Source organism: Typopeltis vanoorti, chromosome 12 (genome assembly GCF_054136105.1).
Source record: "Typopeltis vanoorti isolate ZY-2024b chromosome 12, IOZ_Tvanoo_1.0, whole genome shotgun sequence".
Lineage (NCBI taxonomy): Eukaryota > Metazoa > Arthropoda > Arachnida > Uropygi > Thelyphonidae > Typopeltis > Typopeltis vanoorti.
Genome location: NC_143560.1, coordinates 48,527,922 through 48,551,886, shown reverse-complemented (window position 1 = coordinate 48,551,886; position 23,965 = coordinate 48,527,922). Strand labels below are relative to the sequence as shown.

General features: G+C 35.1%; 1 protein-coding gene across 2 annotated transcripts in view; it reads right to left on the bottom strand.

The window, feature by feature from the left end:
- The window catches only part of Ada2a (Transcriptional adapter 2A), a 184,524-nt gene that overhangs the window by 71,001 nt on the left and 89,558 nt on the right, over window positions 1-23,965 (bottom strand). For both annotated transcript variants that reach the window (XM_090401481.1, XM_090401480.1), the window contains exon 5: window positions 9,310-9,366. In XM_090401481.1, the coding sequence (XP_090257607.1) occupies window positions 9,310-9,366 (57 nt within the window). The remainder of the gene's footprint in view (window positions 1-9,309; window positions 9,367-23,965) is intronic.

The window sequence follows — 23,965 nt, the reverse complement described above, 5'->3', positions numbered from 1 at the left end:
GACAGCTGATTTGAAGAAGTGTATAAACTGAATTTTTGAAGAATCCTTGCTATTTGTTCTGCAGTTCTTTTAAAGTAAGGTATTGAAATTCTTTTCACATTGAATTGTAGTCTGGTAGAAGGATGATGATTATCAAGAGCATCTGAGACATGAGTAAATATACGCATGATTTATGACCTCATTATTTCGATTGATCTTTTGAATGTAGTTAACTGTCTATCCCCCTGATAATGTCCACATAATGTTGGATGCTATACATTGAAGTTTTTGAAAACATTCTACATAATTTTATGAAACTTTCATAGTTTCTACAAAAATTCAGCTTTGAAATAATGTATATCATATCCACTTTGCCTATGTAATTTTACATCGCCAAAATGAAGTTGCAGGGCTCTTTTTTTAAGTAATTATTTTTATGCACCAACTGAGAGTTCACTTACAAAAAATACATTTCTCTGACATTTGATTTCCTTAGTACTGAATGAGTTTTTGCTCTCTTAAGGTTTCTGGTCAAAGCTATATAATGTGCTATATTTTGCTAAATTCAGCAAAATGTGCTGAAAGATGCAATAAAAAATTGAAAGTTTCATGACTTACTGAAAATCTCAGAACAAAATTAATTTTACTTTATAGCCACATATCAAGAAAATCTCTCATAAAAAAAAAATGGTGAAGATAGACCATCAACAAAACAGAAACAGGCGAATACCAACACATAGATATGAACATAGATGGTGAAGAGAACATGAAATAAGTGTCAACATATTTCATTTAGACAGTGTGGCGATGTGTTGATAGATGTCATAATTATGAGAGCGAAAGCAGGATGTATGGAGAAAGGAAATTTAAAGCATGAAGACTGAATTCAGGAGAGTGAATGAAGATATTGAGACTCGAGAGGTTAGTTAGTAGAAGGAGAACAAGAAAAAGTGTGTGAGAAGGGCAAGGGAGTGAGAGAGAAAACAGGAGAAAGTCAAGAGAGAGTATGGAAGCAAGATCTAGATGGGGTGTGCAGAGTATTATGTTAGAAGAGTGCTTGCCTAGAGAAACAACAGTGTGGTAATGACAATGAAGTGCAAATGTGAAAGAGATAATAGTGATAGTTGGCATGAATGACCTGAGGGACAGTGTGAATCATGTAGAAGAGATCTGAGATTGATATTAGGATTTGTGTAGCAGAAAAGTGTAAGAGGAAGAGAGAGAGAGTGTGTGTGGTGCCTTGGTGTCATAATGTAGAGCAGAGGAGAAGTGCGATGATAATGAATAAGGAGACAGCAGAATGTGTAGGAAGAGAGGTCTGGAATACTTGAAAGATTAGAAGATAGAAGGGAGCTTTATGTAAAGATGTTGATTGGATTTTAACAGTATAGATGCAAACACAGATTGATAAGAAAATAACTATTTATTGACTTAATTGCTAATATTTCGCTGATATTCTATCCAGCATGTTCAGAGCACACAAACAAAGTTTGTTACAGTAGCGTGACAACTACAATCCAGTATAACAATGGGTCTAGTATGAGCAATTGTAGTGTGCAACACAAAGACTAAAGTCCTAATTAGGTGCCATCTAAGTTGAAAAAAAAAAAAAAAAGAGAGAGAGAAAACAGGTATTAATTTGGTCTTAGGATGACTGTCTCCCAAATCTTTGGTAGATTTATACAGCCATACTTGTTGAGGTTTGGAGTATGTTTCTAGGCTTCTGTTGATTCCAGGAACAACCTCTCTGACTTGTAGAAGCTTCTGTGCAGCACTTTTGTTTTTTTCTAATTGATCCTGTGTGTGGGGGTATCCAAAGCATGGTCTGCTAGACTGTTGTTTTCTGGGGAACTAGAGTTGCAAGGGTGGAAGGTAACAGGGATGGCTTCATGGGGATAGTAGCTTAAAAAATGAGTGTATACTATATTGCACAGATGAGTGGAATATGTGGAGAGTAATATTAGCTATGCGAATAGTGGCGATGCTTGGGTTTTTCTGTATACAAATGCGAGGAATTAAGGAACATTAGGAATAAAGAGAATGAGTGTGAGACACTGACTCAGTCTCTCTCTAAAAATTGTTTATATCAGTGACACTTGATCTACATGGTCGCTTGTGTGGTGTACCTATTCAGATTTGGCAAAGGAGGATTCCCTCACAGGGATAGAAACTGAAAGACAGCCTCAGCATATTTCAGTAAGATAGGAAAGGTAAAAAAAAAAGTACCATGCCCATTCATGATACTAGTGTAGTATAGGGTGACCAACCTCTCGTGAATGGGTTATCCATTAAAAAATAATAATAAATAAATAAATGGTGTGTTACTTACAGTAATAGATGAACTGTCCCCTCTCCATGTAGAGAATCAGAGAGGAAATGAAACAAATGGCTTTGAGAGTATATGGTGTGAGGTAGAATGGACAGGATATTTAGTGTGATATTACTATAAATCAGGAATATAGATAATGAGCAGAAAATGTTTGGGCAAAATTAGTTTGACAAGTACACAGTGAGTGATCATTATGAGGAACTTTAAATACTGCAAAATAAACTGGACATAGAAAGTAGCATAAAGTAATAAGGGAACTGAATTTTTGGATTTCTTGAAGGTCTTAGACAGCATGTGGTGGAGAAAATATGAAGTTCAAGAGTTTTAAACTTGGTCATATTATCAGAGGACATGATAGTGACTGAGATGTTATATTTTGCACCCCCCCCCCAAGATGATGAGAGTAACCATGTGGTTATTGTCATCATCTGGGGGGGGGGGGGTTGCTTGTCAGTCCATCCTCTTGACTTGGAGGATGGACAGACAAGCAAAGAATTAAGACAATGAATTTATGTGGAATTATAAGGCAGGCAATATTAGTAGACTTAGAAACTAGCAATACAATCGATGAAAGAAGAGAGTTGGAAAAATTTTGTTAACTGCAACAGCAGATTATATCAAGTGAAGAAGATAAAGCAATTTGGAGTAAAATGGATGACTGGGGAAATCAAACAGGAACTGCAGATGAAAAAGAGGTTAATGGATAGCAGTTGCACGAGGAATATAAGACTCAGACTAGGAAGAAAAATTAGAAATTTTTCTAAGAGAGAAAATTTAGAATATGAAAGGCAGCTAGGGCTACAAACCAAGGAGAATCCTAAGAAGTTCTTTTGCTGTGGTCAGTAGGAGGAAAAATGTTTACAGGCAGATGACCTTGCTAGACAGAGATAGTAGCTGAGTGACCAAGGCAGATGACATACTAGAGCCTAATGATCACTTTATTAGGAAGTTCCATCTTGGTAAATTAGCATTATTCTTAGCAGGATAAGGAATGTGGAAGGATTAGAAATGAATAAAGTGGATGTTCTCTGATTGCTGAGCAATCTAGATGTCAGTAAGGCAACATAGGATTTCAACACATGATTTACAGGATCTGTTCAGGGGCATTTTAGTAATCGGGTTGCCTTTTATAACAGAGTAACAAGAATAGTGGATGAGGCATACACTGTTATTGTTGCAGATTATGCAAAGACATAATCTGCAATATGCAAGATACCACATGACAAGTTGGTATTTAAATTGCAACATATAGTTATGGATATCAGGTTAACAGATTGGACTGGTAACTGGCTTTTTGATAGATATCAGAGTTCTTATATGGGGTAGCAGTATCAGGGAGTATGAAGGAGTTTCAGAGGGTTCAGTACTGGAACCACTTCTGTTCAATCTTCATGTCAATGATAACACCACTGGATTACAGGCAGGATATTCACTTGTTTGCAGGTGATGAAGAGAAGCTTGGGAAGTTAAGATCTCACTATACTGGAAAAGTAGGAAAATGAATAATGCCAATACCAATTTAACACAACTAAATGTAAGATTTTGAAATTTGGAATTCACAGACAAGATGCTTTGTACTCACTTGGTGGAGTTATGCTGAAAGAAATGGAGGAAACAAAGGATGTCAATGTGATGATTGTAGATAGAAATTTGAAGTTCAGAGGACATATTGCAAAGGTTGTGAACACAACCCAGAGGACTAGACTACTGAAATATTGAGAACATTGACCAGTAGAGATAAAAAAAGGGTGGCAGTTTCATTATATAAAGCCCTGATCAAACCAAATCTAGATTACTGTGTTCAGATCTGGTTGCTGGGATTTGAAGAACGATTAAGTAATATAATAAGACCAAAACATACCTACTGAATTTGGTGGATAAAGGTAGATGATTGAGACATTAAGCTGTTGAGAACTATTTATTGGACTGACACTTTGAAGATTTTTCATATGATAGAACAAGGACAAAGGCCATCACTGGAAGTTGCAAGTGGGAGCAGGGCCGGTCCGAGAGTATTTGACGCCCCTAGGCAAAGAAAATTTAGACGCCCCCTATACATTCTCTCTCTCTATATATATTTTGTCATACTCACACAAGCACACGTACACCTACACATATGAATATTTATAAAAATTATATCATTATGAACATTAAAAAAATTTATTAATCAAAACCAATATATTTGTATACATATATGATTACTCCTAATATCCGTATAGCAAGAAAATTATCACATCTTAAATACAAAATTTATGAATAATTAATCTTTCGGGCTTTTGCTTTGGCAAAGATTTGAATTAATTCATCTATATTGATTGTAGATGCAATTTCATGCACTATAGATATTACTGCTAGACCAGTGAGTTGTTCCTGAGCCATCGTAGAGCTTAGCGCCCAAAGTCTTAGCACCCCTAGGCAATTGCCTAGGTTCGTCTAATGATAAAATTGGCCCTGAGTGGGAGTAATAAGTAAGAGGGTAAGAAATAAATTTTTTGCATGAAGAGTGGTAGGAGCATGTAATGCTTATCTGAGAGGGTCATGAGCATGCAAACAATGAGTGGATCAGTTTAAGGAGTGGTACTATCGACTTTTTGTTGTCTAAGGTAGATCTTCCACAATGAGTCTTATGACACCATGATAATCTGAAATATAATAATAATAAAATATCAAATTTTTATTTGGTCTTCACGTATCTTTTTTTGGGCTTCAAAGTCAAATGCTTCAAATGCTTTAGGCATTTGCTATGCCTAAAGCAGATAGCCACCATCATAAAAAAATCAGTTCAGATGAAAATGCAAAGGAGAAATCAAAAAGTGCTCATCTTGATGAATGGAGGGGAAAAAAAAACTACGCAATATGTGATTAATTTTTAAATCGTCTGAAATTTATAAAAATTCTGTGGATCTGCAGGATAAAAATGGTCACCATAATTAATAGTATGACAGGAAAAAAAAAAAATTCCATCTATAGGGTAACAAAATAATTTACTTTTATGAAACATTATGCAGCTTCAATTTAATTTTTAATCTGATTATTTCACATGAAATGACTCTATACAGAAGCTTTTCATCTGGTATCCATAGATGATGAAATCATCTGGAACAATGATGTGGAGTACCAGTATATCAAAAATGAGTCTAAATTCTCATTGCCAACAGGTCACATGGCAAAGTGTACAATCATCCACATAGCCAGATGTAGAGAAGAGCAAAATAAATTATACGAATCTGTACTCTACCTGGCCTATAAAATAAATGGCAAGTGGTGGAGAAATCATGAAACTAATTGCCTTCTACTTCCATATAAAATTTGCCCTACTAGGTGAAAAAAATAAAGCAAATAAGTTAATTATGCTTAAAGGGAAGTTATCCTTTAGCAAAGAAAAGCACTCCTTTTCTTCATGGTTATAAGACATTGAGCATTCATTATGGAAAAAATATTATAGTGACTACTATTATGCTGGAGTAATAACTTAAAAGCAGAAACTTAATTATTCAACATTTAGGCTTTTACATTTGAAGTACATATACATTCAATGGACAAAACATTAGATACCTACCTAATAGCATGTTGATCCTCCTCTAGTGTAAATACTCTCTGAGGCATTGACTCCACCAGACCCCCCCAGAGAGTTGCCATAGGTAATTCCAGCCATGCCTGCTGCAGCATTGTCCACAACTGTGCCTTAGCCATCAGTCTCGAATACACTAGTCTGATGTTTCACTCTATAACATCCCAAAGAGATTTGATCGGATTTAAATCTGGGGACCTTCGGTGCCAGATTTAAAACAGACTATCGGCTGCAGGATGCACGAAGGCTCCCCAAACCATCACAGAGCCAACCTGGCATGACAGAGCCATCGTGTCATGCTGTCGATGCCACACCCACACTCTGCTGTCAGCTCAGTATAACTGATAATTGGATTCATCAAACCACACGACTCTGGTGCACTACACAGAGTGTCCAGTTTTGATGGCCCCGACACCAGGTGAGGCACAATGCCTGATGATGAGCTGCCAAAAGTTGTACACGGTTAGGGCGTCGACTCCTGTAGCCCATGGTATGCAGGGTACGACATACCTTTTGTTCGCTGATGCTGCTTGGACCTCCAACATTGAAACTGGATGTGATGCATGCCACCATTACTCTGTGGTTGTCTGTACGAGCCTGGACAGTATGTCGACCTCGGTAATCAATGGCATGTGGTCAGCCATCACTTGCTCACTGAGCACTATGTATGTTAATTGTCTGCTCACAGTAGACCCTTGATACAGTTGCCTGAGAACCCTAAGGTTCTTACCACTTGGGCAATAGAATAACCCATCTGTCTTGTGCTGATAATATGTCCACAATCAAAGTTGCTGAGATTGCCACATTTACCCATGCTTGTCAATTGTAATACACTGTTGGGAAGCCCCAATGTCTGTGTTCAATTTCAGTACATTACACTCTGTATGGGGGATGCCAGTGTCAACTTCCCATACCCCTATCTCTAATGTTTTGTCCATTGTGTGTGTGTGTGTGTGTGTGTGCGCACGTGTGCGTGCGTGTGTGTGTAATAGTCAAGATTCCAGAAATCAATTTGCCCACTCACCACAGATGAGTAAACAGAGACAATTGGCATGCAAATTTTCATCCTCGTTCTATATATATTTTTTTGCATAATTTACATTTTTTTTCTCCCCTTAAAACATCTCCTTTACTGTCAAGTTATTTTATCACAAGTGGTGCCAGCGAATTCATTAGAGAAGTTTTATTTCCAGAGAGCTGGAAATAAACTTCTGGATCTGAAATCCTTAATTCAAGCCCTACAGCACACAAAGAGTTGCAATTTTAGTTGCGATTTTCTCTAAAAGTCATAATGTAAGTTAATCATCTTTACTTCCTTCCTTCTTTTTATCTCCTTTAAGGTTTAGAGCTTTATTTTTCTTTATATATGAAAGACTGTTCATTTTCTTCGTAGTACTGTAACGAAAAACTCGACCTGTAGTATCTCCCTCCACACACAAACACAACTGACCTGTTGTCCTGTCATAACATAACTGATAACTTGAAACATTTCTCTTTCTATATGAAAGACTTTGTAAATATCTGCTTTTGAGAAAACCTCATTTCTCTCATAGCAATATTATAGGGTTCTTTTCACTACGAGTCACACTTCCGTTTTTCATTTGTAATGAAGTGAGAATAATGAGCCAATGCTATGTATTATTAATTATGCCGCTTTACTTGAAACAGTAAATATCACACACTTCAAGTGCGTAAGAAAATATGAAAATTTTTCGTATCATATATGCATTTAAATTAAATTACAGCTAACATTTCTAATAAATAAACTTGTAATCAAATCAATGGATTCATTTAGTTCAATATTAACCTTATACATATATACAATGTGCATGACAGATGTAACAGATAATCCATTATTAAAAAAGTTTTATTCAAACATAATAGTTTCCATTTTTTTCCATAATGAATGGAAAGGGATTCTTTCAGTGAGTAGCTGGAAACAGTTCTGTTTTATATATGACTTGCAAGATGGCACTTCTGATCATTCTCCTCTGAATACCCCTAATGGTTATTATTTTTAAGTCTGTATTAGGTCTGGTGCAAAAACATTAATCTAACCAAATTTACACTTCAGTTACAGTTTGTAATCAGTTTGTTGGTTGTCTCAACTTTCCAAGATTCATTTTAGTTTATTTTATGATAACTCTTGGCTCTTCCTCTCACCAATGGAGGCTTCAAGAAAGGAACCCCCCACACAACTGAAAATTTTCTCTGATTCCCATTAAACTCAATTTTCTTTAAAGAGAAAAAATGGAGGGAAAATGCACACAAATTTTGCAATAATAAAATAATAATAATAATAAAACTAGGTTCGTCATACCACTTTGTTAGGCATTAACTATTATTTTCATATGAATTAAATGAAATACAGAAGTAAAAAAGTACCGTTTACAAATGTGAATTTCTAGTTCTCTTGAACCACTTTTTTCAGTACCTCAGTAGTGAAGTCAGAAGAATAACATGACATAAGGACTCATTCAAACGAAAATGAGTTAGATCATACAGAGGTGGAATTTCCCCTTTTGAAAACTTGGGCTCATTATTCCACAAAACAGACAAAAATTCATTTAGTGGGTGGAGGGGAGTGGATACAAGAGGCCTCTAGCAATGAAATATTTGTAACCTCCGTGAAGTCCTAGATTTCATAGTGGTGACAAAAAATAACAATTAATTTCTCACATAAGTAACAGTGGACTGTTGGTGTTATATGGGAAAATTAGAAATCCTAAAGAACACATTGTCAATACATTGATATTTTTAAATTTTAAGAGCAACAGTTATACTTCTAGTGACTATGGCCAGTTGTGATGTAACTCTAAAAAACAAATTATTATTATTATTATTATTATTATTATTTGACACCTCCAGGGAGTCCAAAGACTCATCGAGGGAGCGTGTGCCAACAGCATCGAACGATTGGTCCCCTTCCAACTACTAACCGTGCTCAAACTTACTTAACTGAGCCATTAGTAGCAGAGGCTCTACCAATCGACCAACCTTTACCAGCCAATGTAAGGTATCCATTTCTTAAAATGATATGCTTACTTTAGTATAAAGAAACTAATTAAAAAACAATTACAAATACATTAGCAAAAAAGAAAATTATACTCAGGAAGGAACCCTCCTCCCCACAACAGAAAATTTCTCCAATTTCCATTAAACTCAATTTCCTTTAAAGAGAAATATGGGGAGAAATACACAAAAATGTTGCAAAAAAAAAAAAAAAAAAAGCTAACCTCATCATATACTGTAGGTAATCACTTTGATTACCTACAGTATAATTTATGTCAATTCTATAACAATTATAATGTTCTCACTTAACTCAAATGACTTAAATTACTCAAATGTTAATTAATATTAACAATCATTAACAGAGATCAATTTTTTAAAAAACTTTCCAAATGAAATTAAAAAAAAAATTCTAACTTACTTCGATATACAAGAGGAGAGGCATAAATATCAGTAATGGACTCAGGCTCAGGTATTGCTATAAAATAAAACTGCTTTTAATTTTAAAATCAACAATAATTTAAAAAAAAAAAAAACCCCAACTACAATTTATCCGTGAAGTAGAACTTAAAGTACTTACTAATCTATTCAACATAACTCTGCACAACATAAAAATGTGTGACAAAAATAAAACAGGTACATCTCTCTCTCACACAGGTGCAGAGTAAATCAACTAGTGCTGCAAGAACTCTCGTGTCTTGAATTCTCCCCTGCCAAATTTTTTTTTGTATAATGCATGTTTGATTAAGAGACAAAACTACATATAAAATAGCAGTCAAACTACAACTGCTGGGCTCTCACAACAAATAACACGCATTCAGCAGACCTCTTAAAAAACTTTTTCTTTCTTTCTTCCTCCACATATTGCATGACTTCATAAGTAATTAGTTCCATCCTTGGTGCAAAGAGATATTTACAAGAAGGCATTGCAAACAATTTTATTCTCCCTAAAAAATAAAATTCTTAAACTTAGCAAAGAAGAAAATTATACTCAGGAAGGAACTCTCCTCCCCACAACAGAAAATTTCTCCAATTTCCATTAAACTCAATTTCCTTTAAAGAGAAATATGGGGAGAAATACACAAAAATGTTGCAAAAAAAAAAAAGCTAACTTCTGGACACTTTAATTAAGAAGCTTCCGAATGGTGGTATCAACCTCTCAGTTTACCACAAACCTACCAATACAAGACGTTATTTACATTTCACTTCCTCACACCACATTTCTCAGAAACTTAGTATTGTACACATGTTGAAGAACCATGCCTCTCTCCTTACAGCAGATCAACAAGACCTCCAGGAAGAACTATCCCTGATATCCACCAACCTTACCATGAATGGATTTCCTTGAAGACTCGTCCACAAAATACTTTTCTCTGAACCCCGACAAAGACAACAAGATGATGTACGTTATATTTCTACCATCGTCATTCCATACTTAGGGACAGTTTCCAATAAGATTGCTAGACTCTCCTTAGACCACATAAAATAAGAGTGGCCTTTAAACCCACAGAAACGATTAGACAATTCTTAAGATCTCCAAAAGATAGCCATCCTTTCTCCAAATATGCTGGAGTTTATAACATACCATGCTCGTGCAGCTTGAATTACATCGGCCAAACTTCAAGGAGCCTTGAAATTAGGCAAAAAGAACACATAGGCGACATCAATAATAACAGAGAAGAAAAATCGGGGTTAGCTTTTCATTTCTCAAGAACGAGCCATACCATAGAGTGGGAAAGAAGCACAATTCCTTACATGGAGGAGGACTTCCGTTCCCAAATTTTTAAGGAGGCCACAACAGTTGCCCGCTGCACACAAAACCTTAACAGGAACCAAGGACTAATCTTGCCCGTGATCTGGAAGACCCTTATCAGATCCTTCAACTCGCCAGAACTGAATTATAGTGCCAACTATAGAATGTTCCTAAATAACAACAAGTCATATTATCCACGCTCTATGAATGTATTGTACGTGCGCTGTTCTTTGTTTAATATTTTGGAATCAGTTGATTTTAGTTTGTAACAGTTTTTTACTTTTTAGTGTGCCTTACATCAGTTATGTACCCTGAAGATGCCAACAGACTTAGATGGTGAAACTAGTTGGTATAACTTAGCTGTTTATTATATACACTTGATCAATATAATCCCAATAGAAGTTTTTCCAAATTTTATTCTCCCTTTCTGACTCATTTCTGTTACTATCACTTTTCCTTCAGTATGCTACAGAAAGAATCAGAATCATGATGAATATTTTGTGTATCACTTCATTAGAAGAATTACACAAAATGTATTTTTTTCATTATGTGGTTCTTTATCAAATCGCTGCAAATATGACTTTTGCTGTTGAGTTAGACAAATGAGAGATTAAGTTCCTGGTGATCCAATGAGATCAAAATACATTTGAACTCTTTTAAAATATGCTAGGTGTCACTTAAGAGTCAAAGTTAGATATAACTAAGAGGTGACCTCACATAGCCTTTTAAAGAAAGTGGAGAACTGAATCATTCTGATGTAATGTCCAATCCCCACCTTTTTGTGGTTCATCTCATCAATAGGTCTTAATAATATAATGAATGGAAACTTAAGCTATAACCAGGGAAATAACAATTCACTTTTGATTTAATACTGACATAATATATTTTATTTAGCACAGAATTTCCACCCTAGTATGAAAAACATCTTTCGTATGACTTTCAAATTAAACAAGTAGAAAAGAAACCATAAGATTAAACAATGAAAATGTGTGAGCCACAAGTACATAATGCAGAGTGGCATGGTCTAAAATACATTCAAGTTCCTGACAGTACAAATTTAAACAGGATATAAACTATTAATTTAAAAATAATAATAATAAAATATGGCCTATAGAATAGGTGGAGAAGTACTATTTCCCATAATAGGGATAGATAACCTCAGTCCATTTTTGGATGATGAAGAAAGGTTTCACAACTTTCTTTGAACAAGCATTCCATGATATAATAATTTTTTTGTGAAGGACCTTAATTTTCCACCAAAAGATTCGATGTTTGGTGGAGATGGCATATTCTCAACTCCTGAGCTCATGAATTTAATGTAATCAAGATGTTTATCATGATGAATACCCACATCAACCTACCAGTTTGGAATTATGATATATCACAATGACAAGAATTTGATAGACTCCAGGGTAGGCTAGAGGCTATCAAATATGAGTTGTTGACAATTTCAGTTTTAACCAACTAAATTGTATTCTTATTAGCTTAAAGCAAAATACAAAATGATGGTACAACATGAGGAATTTCATACCAGCTGAGGCACTGCCTGGTTAAACAAGAACCAGCTGTTGAATAAGGATATCCTACAACATGATAGTCCTCGAATTTTGTCAGGCAAAATTTCAGAAGTACTAAGTTGTAGGATATCCTTATTGAGTGATATCAGATGATCTTAATTTATTTTTTAATTATTAATGAAGGCTGATTTTGAATAAGTAAATAAATAAATAAAAAGAAAAAGGATAAATTTTAGTTATTATATATGTAAGCATTTCCTGAATATAATGATAATGCATTATTCTTGCGATTAGAAATTTCTTTAGCAATATTTTGTATAAAAGAAATCTTTGTATAGTTGAAAGTTATTGAATTAAGATATTTATTAGTATCAAACTTGTAAAAAGGTGTCGCATCAAATTCAGTTTTAATTATGTAACTTAAAAAAATTGAGAGAATACTGAACTTTCCAACAACTTTTTCACACTAATAAAGAACTGTAGTCTTGTTTACACAACAAACGATGATTTTACTTTCATTTTGCCATCATGTTATTTTTTCATGCAAAGTTTGTATTTCTGAAGAGGAAGTTGATATAGTGAGAGATAAAAATAGAACAGTGGTGGTGCTGATTAAATAAGAATATGTTCTAAAAGTTGGAAGTTTAGCGGAGAAATACATCATAAAGAAAATGACGTTTTTTGAAATCAAAAAGATGGAAGAAAGAGTTATGAAGAGGAAAAAAACAGTTTTTCAAAAATTAACAGATGAATTTCTGTCAAAGAAAGCTGACTAGTAGTGTAGATTAGAAAAATTATACAGTTTCTCCCAAAAGTAACAGACAGTTTGCTATGATAAGTTACCATATTTTTTGCCTTATACAATGCACCGTTGCATTGGACGAATCACATTTTTCACGTGGAATTTTTGGCAAAAAAAATATTCTTTGCAGTAACAAATGTGATAAGAAATTTTTCATGTAAATATTATTTTTAAAAATGTTAATACATATATTATCCGTTTATGAGATAAAAAAAAATTATTCTTAAAAAAATCATTCAAATCATTAAAAATCTAGCATATTTTGTTTATATTATATGTATATATTATAATGTTTATAAATTTCATTAATGTTTTCAAATCTTTATTCATCTTCACTCTCAAAATTTTCTGAACTTGATTCTTCATCAGAAACCAAATCATCGCTGTTTTGAGATAATTCATTCTTCATAACATCAAGAGAATTACTAATACCACATTTTTGAAAAGATTTTATAATAATTTCGGGTTTCACTTCATTCCATGAACTCTTTACCCATTTGCAAAATTGTGGCTTTCTTTCTCCTACTTGTAGATGATTCCTCAAATTTGAAAACTGAATCCAATTGACACATTTTTCCCTTATAAATCCTTTAAATGGTTTGTTTATTGATACATCTAAATGTTGAAGCACAGAGGTAAATCCTCCTGGGATTACAGATATTTTTGTGTTCATTTTGCAGAGTTCATTCTTAATAGCTTTGGTTTTATGGCATCTAAACTGATCCCATACTAGCAAAACAGGTTTCTGATGTAAACTGCCAGGATGTCCAGACCACACACCTTCTTTATCCATACCTTCATTCCTGCCTCATCTATCCATCCTTTTGGATGAATGTGAATGTAAATTCCTTTGGAAAGTTTTTCTTTGGGCATTGTTCCACCCATACAGCATGACAAAACAAGTGGGGTTTTTTGGTGACCAGAAGTTTTAACAATAATATTTTTTTTACCTTTAGAGTAAACAGTCTTGTTCGAGGGCACATCAAAAGTTAGAGGCACTTCATCCATATTAGTTATCTGCGACAGTTCAAAATTGTCTTGTTTTCTAGCATTTAAGATGAATCTGTGAAACTCGATAATTTTATTTTTGAATTTGTCTTGCATTTGTTGTGATATTTTCATAAATCTAAAGCACCATGATGGCGACCCTTGTAAAATCAATATTTCTTTCTGTTGCCAATACTTTTGCTCACTGAATAATCATTTTTTTAGATTTGCAGCAACCCGATCTTCTTTGATCTCCAATATCCAAATTCTTAATTCATTTTCGATTTCTGGCCATTTTTGCCAGTTTTCTGCAGAGACTGTGTTTTTTTAGAATTTGCTTCTATTAATTGTTGCTCTTGTTTCTGCCAAGTTTGTACCATTTTTTCTGTAGGTGGGGGCCCAAAGTGCCACTCTGCTGTCCTATTACCATTCTTTTTTTTTTGGTAATTAAAGCTAGACATAACCTAAAATATCCCAGAGTCTGCCAGATTTGGTGCAACTGTGAGAAACCATACTTTGGCCAAACAGGAAAATCCATTGAGCTACGTATTGAGAAGCATCAGAGAGACATAAGTTATGGGAGAACTTGAGCCAGAGCTCTGTCTAGCCATGTTCTGTTTTTCCCGGATTCTAATGAAGAGAACCGCACCCATCCAGTAGTATGGGACAAGTCTAATAATATTTTCCGTCATTATGACGAACATGAAAGAAAGATAGTAGAATCTAAAGAAATCATTCTCAATCCTATACATCTCAACAGCAATCTGAGTTACAACTTATCAGACTGTCATTGTGCTGCAATCCAATATTGGTGTACACGAGATTTTGAGTGCATGCACATGCCCAACAACAATGTAGTCAGAGAGTGAATGTTTTTAAATACACAAATGTCAATGCATTACATTGAAATGTATTTGCTAACTTTTTGTGCTGTTTAGAGTTAATCCCTTTACAGTTTTGTTGGTTATTTCTAATTTTTCTTGCACCTGAAGAAGTCTGTTAAAAGACAAAATTAGTCATGCCATTAAAATCTATTTTTTATCTCTCATCTCGGTTTCCCAGTCATTTAATCCTAAAAAACATGTACGTCAACTGAGTAAATCGGTCATCTAACATATTATATATGTGTGTGTGTGTGTGTGTGTGTGTGTGTGCATACAAACACACACACACATATATACTAATAAATAACTGTTCATAAATAATTTTATAAATTATTTATATAGAACTGACAACTGTTTATAATTTGTTTATATAAACAGTTATTAGATATACTTGTAAAAATGTGTGAGTACTTAATAGGTAATGCGTTCTCCCCACCACCACACACACCTCTCTGTCTCTCTCTCTCTGTCCATCTGTTTTTAAGAATCTTATTAATAGTGCTGCTCTTACTGGATGAACCATAATGTATTATCTGGAATTAAATAAATTTTGTCACCACACTGCAATTTTGGGTGAAATATAGGTCCATTCAGGTACTACATATTTTAGTACCTATATGGATAATGTATACAGACAATAGCATTTCAATATAATTTTAGCAGGTTATAGAAAGACTGTGTGATGACTGCATTTGTCAGCAAAGAGAAATTTGTGAATTATGTCCGTTAGTTGTGTATCTGGGACTATCAAGACCAAGAATGTGAACAAACCAAAAGCAAAATACATTTATTAAAAACATTCTAATGAATTATCTTTACACTCGCAAATACTCCAGACAACTGTGTATCCTCATTGTAACTTCCATGATGCTGAATCACTGAAAAAAAAAGGGATGTGTTTGATCTATACTAATTGGAAACTCAGACCACAGAACACTATAGATACATATACAAGTTCTAGATTTAAAGGGGGGGGGGAAGAGTTTTCGCACAGCATGCTGCAGACAGCATGTAAGTCACTGCAAGGATGAAGAAATAGTGAACTTATTTCAAAAAAAAAAAAAGGGGGGGGGGGGGTAAAAGGGTTTTACCTACTTCCTTTTGGGAAGAGGATGAAAAGAAGTTAAAAGATTTATTTTTTGTTATTATAATTATACATGATCCCATATACTCATGGGATATAACATCATAGCCTCAATTACTTTTGTCATGTTCTGCATTAAAAGGATTTACCCAGAGTTGTTCTGGTTTATTTGAAGCTGGAATGTAAGCATATATTGATTATTAGATGCCTATATGTTTACAGGGATAGCAGATGAATGGTAGTAGTAGTAGTCAGTTCAGCAAGGGAGTACCCAAAATATCTGTAAAAAAGAAAGGTGGAAACAAAACATTGTGAGAAAGTGGATGAAATGAGTCTGTGAGTTTTTGTTCCCCAAAGAGAATATAGGCAGAACTCTTTTAGCACTAACTAACTTTGAATAATGCTAAGCAGACAATATACAACCCTAGTCACCATTAATAGCTGAGCTGATGGCGATCAATGATTTTGAAGAATTCAGGATGAGAGTACAGCAGACAACTACTGCCATCTCATGTTCCTAAACCCTACCTTGTATGTTATGATCAGAAATGTTGTCAGTGAGTTGCAAGTTTAAAAACTCCAGAGTGAGGGTAAGAAATCTGCAACTCAAAACATAAAGATGTACCGAGTTCCATTTTCTTATCTCATAGTTATTATTATTATTATTATTATTTTGACACCTCCAGGGAGTCCAAAGACTCATCGAGGGAGAGTGTGCCGACAGCATCGAACGATTGGTCCCCTTCCAACTACTAACCGCGCTCAAACATACTTAACTGAGCCATTAGTAGCAGAGGCTCTACCAATCGACCAACCAAGTTGGAACACTAAATTAGCTGTATACAAGACAGTGTTCAAACCAGTTTTAACTTATGGATCTGAGAGCTGGGTCAGAAGTAAAACACTTGACCAAAGACTAGAGACCGCAGATATGAGAGTCCTGAGAAAGATTAGAGGCATGAACAGATGGCATCAATGGCAATATCATATTAAAAATGAGGATATTAGGAAAGAACTTGACATTGTCAGCATCCAGGAATGCATTAGCAGAGCTAATCTCAGGTGGTATGGTCACTTAAATAGAATGGGAGAGTAAAGATTAGCAAAACAAGTGTTCTCTGCCAGGTTGGCAGGAAAACGACCCAGAGGAAGACCAAGATATAGGTGGATTGATAGGGTACAAAGTGCCTTAGACGATAGAAATATAAGATCTGATAATGTTGGAGTCTTAACAAGTAACAGACTGATTTGGAGGAAAATTGTAGATAGGAAGTTAATAATGATGTAATTTTTTCATGTAGTACTGTCATATCCTGTACACCCCTTGAGGGTACATGGCAGGAATTTGATGATGATGATGATGATGATGAGATACCAATTCCCAAAATGCAGATGAATTGTCTATTAATAATTCCCATAATATAATTGTAAATATACAACAATAGAGTCTGCTTGGTTAGCCTAGTGGTTGTGCGCTTCGCAACCATATGCCTGGGGAAGGAGTGTCCTAGGTTCAATTCCCATCGGTGATGTGAGGAGCTGAAGGATCTTCCTCAGCCAAAGCCAAGTTAGTCAGTCTTGGGCATGGACAGTAGGTTCCCCCCCTGTTTATCCTGGGATTTTTCATCCCGCAAAGCAGGCTAACCAGCCTTGAGAACTCAACACTACAGGACATAGGATACACTGGGGCGTAGGGCTGACCACCTTATCCTGTGAACGGTTTGAGGTCCGATGATTAGCAAACCCTCAACACCGCAAGGTAAAAGAGGGTAAAAAGGAAGAAGAGATGAGATATATACAGCAATAAAAATATATAAAAATTAAAATGTTTCTTGTATTGGATGAAATGGCAAATAACATGATTGCTGATAATAGCCAAATAATCAAACATTCTCTTTAGCCTGTTAATAAAATGCTTAAGCTGGAAAATGTACCATCAAACTATTGCAAGGAAAAGCAGATATTACTACCAAAAATAATGTCATCTAAACCTGTTACAACCAGAAAAAAATATCACCCCTTCCTTATTTGCTTTGCCTAATAAAGTACTTAAAAGGATATTACCTGACAAAATAAAAATTCCAATAGACAAAATTTGGAGGACAGATAAAGAATAATAAGCTTACAGAATTTTTTTATGCAAATCCCACACAATGAAAAGGTGTAAGCCTGTCATACATTTAGTACCATGGATGGACCAAAGGACTAGATAATCTAATTCTCTGCTCTAAAATCCAAGCATAGTATTTTTCAAGCGGCTTAAGGCCTCCACAACAAGCAGAGTGATGGTTGCATACTGGGTAACAAAAATCACCTAAAGAAATATACAAACATCCACACTAGAGAGGGATTTAACCTCACAACCTAGCGAACAGAAATGCTATTCACTAAGACAACCATGCTAGGCCATAGAGTAATCTTTAAATTTCTTAAAAACTGAAGGATTACTCTATTGCTGACTTGAAAGCACAATAAATAAAGCATAATACTATCACTGTGCTTACAAGTCTGTCCACCAGAGGACCAGCTAACTGAGTTAGTGAATGTCATTCAGCATAACTTGGATAATGAATATATTGAATTAATATGGTTAGTAATGCAGCATCAAAATTACTTATTTTTGGGGTAAAAAAAAAAAGAGAGAGAGGAGGCTAAAAGAATTCCTCTTGAACTCTTAAATGAAATACATGTACTATGATATTCATTGTTTATTACAAGTTAATTAAATTGTTAATTAAAAAAATTACAAGTTAACATCTAAATTACAAATAAAATCAGTTGATTCTTTGGTTGCAAACAGGAAGCCACTAAAATTTCCTTTATAGGCTCTTGGGGCAATCTTGTATAAGATGAACACTGCAGTTTGGAGGAACTGCACTGTCCCATTTGTGAAAAGCATTGGGACATCTACTGTATCCTGTTCTGATTCTATTTAGAGATGACCAAATTCTACGTGCTAATTCAAAACCAGTGGGTTTCTCTGTGATACATGGCATAGTGTGGCACTCTGTTGGTAATTCTTTAAACCACCTTGCTAATCAAGCATCATTTATGCAGAAGTTGTTTGCCAGAAGCACCTCTGCAGTTCTTAGTGGAGGATTTCTAGAATGAAGTCTGTTGATATTAAGATCTTTGAGGTCAAGTGGATAGGAGCTCTTGATTGGACATAATCTTGTATTACTGAAGAAGTGCATTTGATCTGCGCGGGTTTGGCGGTATGATATGGTTCAGAATTGGGAGCCAATAAACAGGAGTTGATTTAATCATACCCTAGATCAGACATGTCATTCCGTTGTGCATCTATGAGTTTCACGTGGGCACCATTCATCCAAACTGAAGAGCACTATTCTATGGCAGAGTAGACAAGATTAAGGTCCTCAGCCCTTGGCCTTGTCTACTCTACCACAGAAAAGGTGTTAGCTGTAGCTGTAGCATCCCAAGAGGTGCTGCAGAGTTTTTGTATTATATTATTTCTTGTTTTCAGTTTTTCAGCTGTTTTAGACAGGTGAGTTTTGTATGATAGCATCCTGTCAAGAATGACTCCAAGGTATTTAGAATAATACTTATATGGAAGAAGGTTATCCTCAAAATAGACTTCTAAAGGTCTAGTCAGCAATTTGTTGTTAAGATGAAAGCATGAGGTTTCTGTCTCTATTTGCGAAAACATTTTCCAAAGGAGTTCAATCGGTAGTTAGGATTTCTTCCATCATTTTGTCGGATTTATGTCTAGCCGTTATAGCCTAGTCAAGTCAACAGCATATCTGAACTTTTTGAAGTGTGTGTGTGTGTTGGGCATATTACCCACATATAAGGAGAACAATAGAGCTAGCACCGAGCCTTGTGGAAAGCCATTGTTTAGCTTCCTTTGCTTGCTGGTATGATTTCCCATAATAACTTGGAGTGTTCTGTTGGTAAGCATGTTTTCTATAAGATGAGTAGTTATCTGGCAGGGAATTTCACAAAAAAGATTACAGATTAGTCCTTGCCTCCAGACTGTGTCATATGCAGCAGTGAGGTCAATGAACACCACAGATGTTTTTTCTGCTGCTAGAAGCCAACCTCTATGTATAAAGTAAGAGAGAGGACTTGATCTGAGCAGCTCTGTTTAGGTAGTAAGCCAGCTTGCTCATGGGGGAAATCCTTTTGAGTAGTGTTGGGCTAATCCTATTATGTAGGAGGCACTCTAATTTTGTGGAAGGTCGTTTTGATTTCCCAGGCTTTAGGATAACAATTATTTTAGTTTCAATGATAGAGGGATGTTTCCAGTCTGTAAGATGTCAGTGAAAAATCGTGCCAGCCATCATTTAGCATACTTTCCACAGTGCACTAAGAATTATGGATGGATGCTGTCAAAGCCTGGGGCTTTTTCCACCTTTACATCCTTCAAAGTAGAAGTGATGTCTTCCATAGAAAAGGGATGGGAGTACTCATATATCGGCTCACTCATAGATTTAAGGGTTCTAGTTCGTGCTTGACCTGGATAGTATGATCTCTGTCTTTTGGTGCTCTCGACAGATTTACTACATGTGAAGCCACTGCATCTGGAGTTACAGATGTATTAAAATGTGTGGGGGGATTTCCCTCCTTCTTCTGTAAGAGGGACCATGCTTTCCGACTTGAGTGCCTGAAATCCAGGTTTTTGACTTCTCCATCCATTTTTCCCTCCATGCGATATCAAGGCTATGCATTAATTCGTCTGCGATTTCTCGGTCTCCATCTTCTAAGACTTCCTAGTATAGGTTATCACTTGTGTTATGTCGTTACTTTCTCTTTGTTATACCTTGTTCTACCTATAAATAGCCTGCTTTCTAATCTACTGTTGTGCCTTTAAAATACTGATTCAGTACTATTTTCTATTTGGATATTGGCAACATTTATTTTATGCTGCACCAGCCAATATCCTATAACAGAAGACAAGGAAACAAGTCCAAATTCAAAAGGGGATACATACAATTATTAATCTTATGCTAGCGCTGTGCAGATTCAGTTAGCAGTCGTGACCTGAATCTCACTTAAGCAATAATATCTAATTCCTTCTCGCCAAAAGGTTCTATTTCATAAGTGGTGGTTTGAAATCGTAATCAGGCATAAACTCAGGTATAAGGTTCAAAACATGTTTATTGTAAAAACATAAAACATTTACAATTAAGAAAATTCAAATGCTCAATAGAACAAAACTCACTCTAAGTTAAGGTTCATACTAAATCACAACAATGAATTTGAGTAAGCAAAATCCTTCAATTACGAAAGGATAAGATTAAGTGTAAGCATAACACTACTAGGATATAATTGCTTTCACAAGTTATTCACAGAACATGCATTGAACACTTTCATTAATACTCTATCAATAACCATCTTAATTCTAAATTTCATTAGTCAAGCCTAGCCATTCTCAATCAAAATACTGCCTATCAACAATTCTTCTTTGTTCCACGTGGTCTTAACTAATTCAATCAAATTCTCACTTAAAAGTTCTCTATTAGTGTCCTTAGTTTACAGTGTACATAAATTTCTTATTCTTCTAAGCAATTTTTAACATAGAATGAAATTCTTTACATTACCGGATCCTTTCAGATTTCATGCCGCCATCTCATGTAGATCTGGTATTACCTTACTGTATAGTTATCGGCCGTCTTTGCACCTGGCGATGCACTACACTTTCCTTTGAATCGTTTCCGGACTGTGGCATGCTGTCTACCACTCCACAGGAAATTTTCTCCATTCTCCTCGATAGGACTTTATTCAAAGACTCGATTCTGCATAGGTCGTCGTAACACGATCAGCTTCGTTTGGAAATCCTCAAGCGTTCTCAAGAATAGCCCTCATCGTCCGACATCACTGTAGTCGACCCACCACTCTCTCTCACGAATCCCCTGACAAAACCCTAAAACTGGAATCTAGGCACCGAAGAAGAAAAAGCCTTGTAATATGGCATGCATCGTCTTTTATTCACCCTCTATTCGATGCGTTTTTTACCCATGAACCCCATCGTTCATGCCCCTTGGGTGATCATACACTCTCCCTAATCTGTTAGGTTACCCTATTCCAGGTAGTCGTTCTGACGTCACTTTCCGCGTAGGTACAGCCTCCATCGCTACGCTCGACTCGTACAGCTTATACATGATTATTCCGGATTACTACTTATTATCTTTCTGGAAATTTTGTAATGTACTAGACAGCTTAATGGGATTTACAAATAACTTAACAATTCCCCTTACATAATTCTTACTATTCTGACACAAAATTCTCAGCTTCTCATTTTAGTTATACAGGAATAAATTTCAATATATGGCACATATGGACTACACATTATCACATAACATAAAAAATTTTTTCATAATTATTAGCTGATGTGCAAGTATCTCCTTAATTAGTAATATTTATCATGTTAAATCCCAAATAAAGAATTTACTTGTCAAGTTCTCCATTCGGGATCTAACACTTGTCTCATTCTACCCAGGAGTATACCCTTCATGGTATCCCCTAATGATGGTCTTTTTTTCCTTTTTTTTTTTTAAGCTGCACTTATCACTGCACCCACAAATCTGTCATAATTACCACTGGAAGGGCTATCCATCCTAAGCATTTGTCAAGTTTTTCAGAGAAAGCAGACCAACTGTCGTACTTCAAGTTCCACCATGGCTAAGGATTCAAGAGACTAATGGGATTTGAGACCAATCTCTACAATAACTGAGCAGTGCCCAATAAACAAATAGCACTGGCCTGAAAGTTTTACAAAAGATTGAGAACTTATGAAAATAAATCTTTGGTATTCATTGTGTATTGTATTTCATGGACTCTGTGCAAAAGTGTCCATATATAGTGGTATCTCACTAATCCAAACTAATAAAAATTGTGCTCGTTCGGATTAGTGAATTTTCTCCCAAGAGGCAACAATAACTAGCGTTTAAGACAAAAATAATCAGATTCTAAATTGTACATCAATTTAATTTTGTAAATAAATTAAGCAACTGATAGAAAAAAGCTACTGTACTGTAATGTAAAACTTAAAAAATAATACAGTACACAAGTTTATTTTAGTAAAAAAATTATTTTGCATGTACCTGTATCGTTGAGGATTCTGATTTAATAAAACTGCATTCAGTACATAACTTAATTTGCACAAAAAATATCACTTTCTTGTACACAACAAAAAAGTTTCACAAAATAACACAAAAAAAGTTTTTTTTATTTCTTTGTAAAAAAGTCACTGATTTTCTTTTGCTTCTTGGAAGCTAAACTTTTTTTGAATGCTTCTTCTCAGAGGAGCTGCATTAGCAATAAAATTTTGTGGAATGGTGTATCATTTTGCTTAGCCCTTCTATACACATATTAAAACTGTCAACTGCTTCTTCATGTTTTACTTTTTTTTCCCTTCGAGTTGAGTTCTTTATCATCTTCATCATCATCGTCTTCTAATTCATTCTGTAGCGTCATATTTATAATTTCAGCATCTGATTTGATTTCGAATTCGGTTCTACCTGTAATCCATTCCATAACATCTGTTGGTAAATTTCAACATCTGCATTTATATTTTTAACCAAATTATGCAGGTTTCGAATTTCCTCTTTTTATGTATCACTGTAGTTATCTTGGTAAATTCTAGAAGGCCACATTTTTTTCCATGATGCTCGGATTGCTTCAGGTTCGATGGCTTCCCAAGCAGCAGCAACTGAGAATGCCACATCCTTCAAACTTATATTTTTTATTGATGTGGTAATGTCATAATTTTGGGAAATTACATTTAAAAGCAGGTCTTTACGATATTTTAATTTAATGGATGTATTATGTTCTGATCCATTGGTTGCAACAATGGAGTACAGTTTGGAGGCAAAAACAAAGCCATAAAATTTCTGTCCTTACTAATCAATTCATCTGAAGGAATGTAAAGATACACAAACATTGTGCAATAGTGGTGACTAATCAGTTCATTACAGCAGCAGTGATTCATGCCAACAATAGAGTATGTACTGTACGGTATAAAAAAAGCAAATGTGAACACACGATAAACCAAAATAGACCTACAGTATAAGCGTACAATGGACAGTAT